The following is a 5,185-nucleotide window of genomic DNA, read 5'->3' as shown; positions in this document are numbered from 1 at the left end:
AACCCAAATGGGCAGCCACAGGCCAAAACGAGGCCAAAGGAGGAGGCATTGAAATGATGGGGCAGATAAACCTCACAGAGCCCCAGCGACACACCGACACTCAGGACTCCCCATCACATACATGTCTAGTGGAAGAAATAAGACGCAAAGCATACAGATCGTGGGCGTGGCTCAATGTATAGAAAGCCCCAAATGTGAGTAAAATGCAGCAATTGTTCGGGGTCTGTCCACAGGTGGTTCCCGGACTAAGAAGAGCAAGCGGGGGGCCCCCGTGGGATTCAGGGTGACGGCTGCCTCGGACGGGGAGGGACGGAGTCCCGGGAGGCACAGAGTGGACTCCCTGGTTGTAGTCTGCGTCTTGCCCCCACCTCCCGCCCTCGAGGCCGCAATACCGGTGGCCAGGAACCACCTCACTCCCCAGAGTTCCGGCCTCCCTGGTGCTTTCTGTCCGGAGTGTGGGCTGCAGCGTGGCCCAGAGAAACGGGCCACGAGGGACTGTGATCCGCCCCACCTCCTTCCACACCCCACACTGACTCTGGTCCCACCAGCTCTGTGCTCCTAGCCTCCGTTTCCCATCTGTCAAAGCCTAGCTCATAGGATAGGACAGCGAACACGGAGGTTTGGGAGCCCTGGCCGGTTTGGCTCAGTGGATAGAGCGTCGGCCTGAGGACCAAAGGGACCCGGGTTTGATTTGGTTCCGGTCAAGGGTATGTACCTCTCACAGCCGGGTCCCGGTCAGGGCTGGTGCAGGAGGCAACCAATAGATGTATCTCTCTCACATCGATGTTTCTCTCTGTCTCTCCCCCTCCCTTCCACTCTCCCTAAGAATCAGTGGAAAAATATCCACGGGTGAGGATTTAAAAATAAAAGAGCTTTGGGAGCTAAGGTTCGAAGGCCAGTGGTTGTGGGGGGCTCGGAAGGACAGCCAGGCCACTGCAAGGCTGTGGGCAGTGAGGCCCCCTCGAACCCGCAGGGGTTTCTGCTCCCCTGCCCGGGCGCCCCACTAGCCCCTCCTCCGCAGCCAATGGGCTGGGGCGCCCGGAGGAGGCCACACAGCCTACTTCCTGTTTTCAAACGGGGAACTTAGCAAAGTCACGGCCCGGAGCCCAAATGCAGAGCTGAAGGGGGCCCCATGACACCCCTCCCGGACCCCTGGACACTCACGGGGCCAGAAGCCGCAGGTCAGAGGTCAGTGTCGGATCCCACACTTAGTGTCCCTCTGGCCCCCGGGGCTCTGAGCCAGGCAGCCCAGGACCCACCCTCAGTACCTGTAGGGGGAAGGGTGGGCCCGAGACGGGTGGGTGGCAGCCTCGGTGCACCTTGGGGCAGCCCAGGGAGCCGCTCCTCAACCCTCCGCGGCCTCAGTTCCTTCGGAAGTGCCAGGCGCTTCTGCAGCCCCTCTTGGACCTGGGGAATATGTGTTTCTCAAACGGTGGTGCCAGGGAACCCCTGCACCAGCCTCATCCTGGGCGACTTGGGGAGTCCAGGGCCCACCCCCAGGCCTGTCAGACTGGACTCTGGTGCTGGGAGCCAGGGAGTCTGCTTTCTCCAAGCCCCCAGCACCCCTCCCCCGAGGAGGCTGTGATGGCAGCGGGGACAGTTCCAGCAGCGTGGCCCCCCCTCTGTCCAGGCCGCAGGAGCACAGGGTGCAGACCAGGCCTGGAGTCGGACAGGCCAGAGCTCAAGCCCAGCCCCACCCCAGGACCCACCCGCAGACCCAGGCCACCTGCACCCTTCGTGTTTTGAATCCCTTCTAATGTGTTCATTGTCCCTTTTTCTAATCTGCCTTAGATGTTTACAATGCTGCTCCAACTTCTACCTTGATTAAGAGTCATTTATTTCTCAATTAGTTCTCGAAGCACCTATTGCCTGTCAGATAATGAGAGGGACTGTTAGACAATGCGGGGGGTGGAGGGGGCAGGGGGGCCTGAGCGGATGCTGCCCGTGGACACCAGCCTCAGGGAGTGGGTTCTGTTTGTACAAAAGAAACTGAGGCAGAGAAGGTAAGGAACATGCCAGGCACCGGTCATGTCATCCACAGGGGTTACTGCATAAACCAGCGGTTCTCAACCTGTGGGTTGCGACCCTTTTGGGGGTCGAAAAACCCTTTCACAGGGGTCACCTAAGACCATTGGAAAACACATCTATCATTACATAATGTTTTTGTGATGAATCACTATGCTTTCATTATGTTCAATTTGTAACCATGAAAATACATCCTGCATATCAGATATTTACGTGACGATTCATCACAGTAGCAACATGACAGTGATGAAGCAGCAACGAAAATAATTTTATGGTTGGGGGTCACCACAACATGAGGAGCTGTATGAAAGGGTCGCGGTGTTAGGAAGGTTGAGAACCACTGGCATAAACCAAACCCGGGCACCCCGCTGCCTCCCCTCCCCCGCCCCCCCCCAGCCGGTGGAGGGGACCCTGAAGGAGGCAGGCTACCTTCTGTCCCACCTCAGGCCCTGCCCACCACCGACCGCTCTGAAGTCTCGGTTCCTTCACCATAAAGCGGAGGTCCCACGCTCCTCCGCCCCAGATTCCCGCGGAGGGGGGGAGCGGGCGCTGCGGCCAGAGGCTCTGCCAGGGCCTCACACACTCCCCAGCCGTGGGACCTTGGGCCAGCCCTCCTCTGCTCCTGGGAGTCCCGACAGGTTTGGGGGGCAGTGAATAAGACAGTGGGTGTGAGAACCTGGGGGACTAGGAAGTGGGGGAAGAAGTGGTCGGTGGCTCTGGCCGGTGTGGCTCAGTTGGTTGGAGTGTCGTCCTGGGCATCCAAGGGTTGCAGGTTCGATTCCCGGTCAGGGCACATGCCCGGGTTGCGGGCTCCATCCCCAGTAGGGGGCGTGCAGGAGGCAGCCGATCAGTGATTCTCTTTCACCATTGATGGTTCTCTCTCTCCCTCTCCCTTCCTCTCTGAAATCAATAAAAATATATTGAAAAAATAAATAAAATAAAATAAAAAATTCAGAGGAACGGGTAAGATGAGGACCCTAACAAGAAGGAATGACAGCTCGGCCTTGGGCCCTGGTTTGGCATCCGGCAGTGGCCAGACAGCTGGATGGGCAGCGGAGGCCCAGCCGTGGGGACCATGAGACGGGCCTAGGCCTCCCAGGGCCCACCAAGGGCCCCACCCCGAGTGGCTCTCACTGTTCTCTCTTGTCCCCCTGGCAGCCCCGAAGAATGGCAAGTGCCCCGCACCCCGGGAGCCCCGGATGGGCAGGACTCATGGAAGCGCCCGCCGCCAGCCCTGGCCTCCCGCCTCCAGGACCTGAAGGGGACTCGGGTGAGCGGAGGCCTGGGGCGTGGTCGGGGGAACGGAGGTGGGAAGATGTTGAAACACACATGTGGGCACCTCAGCAGAAGCCAGGAGACAGCAGGGCACCTCCCTTCGCTCGGCTCATCCCGCAGGGGACACGGAGCCGGGCCACAGGGGCCCGCCTGCAGGCCAGAAGTGGAGCCTGCGACACACGTTGCATTTTGCAACCAGAGCCACCTGGGGAGGAGGGGCCACTTCAGGTCGTCCGTCCCGTCCGGGGCAGGATGGGTTCAGCCAGGTGGGGCCCAGGGTCGGGCTGGTGCCCGGCTCGCCCTGTTCTTGGTCAGATGGGGACGGGGGGAGTCACAGCTCTTCTGGGAACCCCATGTCCCATCCAGCCAGACCCAGGCAGACCCAGGCACCCCTCCCCCAAGCCTGGCCCCCACGTGCACGGGCCTGGTACAAGGCCTCGGGGTGCTGTTCTTGCAGACGCGGCTGGCAGCCCGAGCGCCCACTCCAGCATGACCACGCGGGAGCTGCAGGAGTACTGGCGGGGCGAGAAGGGCAGCTGGAAGCCCGTGAGGCTGCTCTTCGAGATCGCCTCGGCCCGCATCGAGCAGGAGAGGCTGTCCAGGTTTGTGGTAAGCACCGGGGCGGGGCTGCGGGCCGCGGCTCCCCAGCCTGGACGGGCTCACACACACGCACCCGCGGTTCTGCCGGGGAGATGCTGGGGAGCAGGGCCAAAGGGCAAGACGGCGTGCTGGGCAAGTGACCGCTGCCATGAGGCCCGGAGGCCTGTGAGCCACGGCCCCCGATCCCCACAAGGAGTGAGCCCTTTGTCCCACGTGACCTGGGCTTGGGCATCTGGGTCCCCGCGCCGCGTTGCCACATGCCTGTATCAGTGACACTGTCACTTACCTAGGAGTTTCCTTTAAAATGGGTCACTTCTTGGAAGACACTACATAGATGCTTCTCTAGGAAAAAGCCTCCAACAGGAAAGCCAGGCCCTGCGGTAAAGAGAAGGCGGTCGTGGTGCCCAGGCCGGTGTGGCTCAGCGGGCGGAGCATCGGCCTGAGCACTGGAAGGTCTCGGGTTTGATTCCCAGTCAAAGGCACGTGCGTGGGTTGCAAGTCCGATCAGGGCACAGACAGGAGGCAACCAGCTGATGTCTCTCCCTCACATCGATGTTTCTCTCTCCCTCCTTCCCACTCTCTCTAAAAATCAATGGGGAAAAATATCCTCCAGTGAGGATTAAAAAAAAAAGTTCCTGATGGGACAGCTCTGGCGGGGGGAGCTGAGGTCACAGTAGGACGTCAGCCTGTGTTGGGGGAGACCTTCCTGACCCCAGAAGGGCCTCACCTTTGGGGCAGCTCCTCCGAGCACGCGCGAAGGCACCCAATGGACATGGATGTTTCTGTCTTTATCTCTCTTCCACTCTCTAAAACAGTGGTTCTCAACCTTCCTAATGCCGCGGCCCTTTCATACAGTTCCTCATGTTGTGGTGACCCCCCCACCATCAAATTATTTTTGTGGCTACTTCACTACTGTCATGTTGCTACTGTTATGAATCGTCACGTGAATATCTGATAGGCAGGATGTATTTTCATTGTTACAAACTGAACATAATGAAAGCATAGTGATTAATCACAAAAACAATACGTAATTATATATGCGTTTTCCGGTGGTCTTAGGCGACCCCTGTGAAAGGGTCGTTTGACCCGCAAAGGGGTCGCGACCCACAGGTTGAGAACCGCTGCTCGGGTTGAAGATGAACATATTACAAAAAAAAAAAAGCGCATTTTCAGGGTGTGCTTTAAATCCCCATCATCATTCTTCCCGTCGCCAGGCTCGCTCTGGCAGTGCAAACCCTCCTTGGGATGCGCTCCGAGGCCACCTCTCTCTCTCTCTCTCTCTCTC

At 59.2% G+C, this 5,185-nt stretch overlaps 1 protein-coding gene across 1 annotated transcript; it reads left to right on the top strand.

Moving 5' to 3' along the window:
* Positions 1-846: 846 nt before the first annotated feature.
* Positions 847-4,341, top strand: SNX20 (sorting nexin 20). Its single transcript, XM_015572658.1, has 3 exons — positions 847-1,188; positions 3,184-3,295; positions 3,758-4,341. Exons 2-3 carry the CDS (start codon positions 3,193-3,195, stop codon positions 4,171-4,173), a joined length of 519 nt encoding a protein of 172 aa, XP_015428144.1. The 5' UTR covers positions 847-1,188; positions 3,184-3,192; the 3' UTR covers positions 4,174-4,341.
* The last annotated feature ends 844 nt before the right edge of the window (positions 4,342-5,185 follow it).

Source organism: Myotis davidii, unplaced genomic scaffold (genome assembly GCF_000327345.1).
Source record: "Myotis davidii unplaced genomic scaffold, ASM32734v1 scaffold328, whole genome shotgun sequence".
Lineage (NCBI taxonomy): Eukaryota > Metazoa > Chordata > Mammalia > Chiroptera > Vespertilionidae > Myotis > Myotis davidii.
This window is presented reverse-complemented; position numbering and strand designations above follow the sequence as displayed.

What these genes read in the sequence shown, in the direction of transcription:
- SNX20 (XM_015572658.1), top strand. Translation starts at nt 3,193, where the DNA reads ATGGCAAGTGCCCCGCACCCCGGGAGCCCCGGATGGGCAGGACTCATG. An exon ending in AGGACCTGAAGGGGACTCGG is followed by an intron (nt 3,296 to 3,757) that starts GTGAGCGGAGGC and finishes CTGTTCTTGCAG; the next exon opens with ACGCGGCTGGCAGCCCGAGC.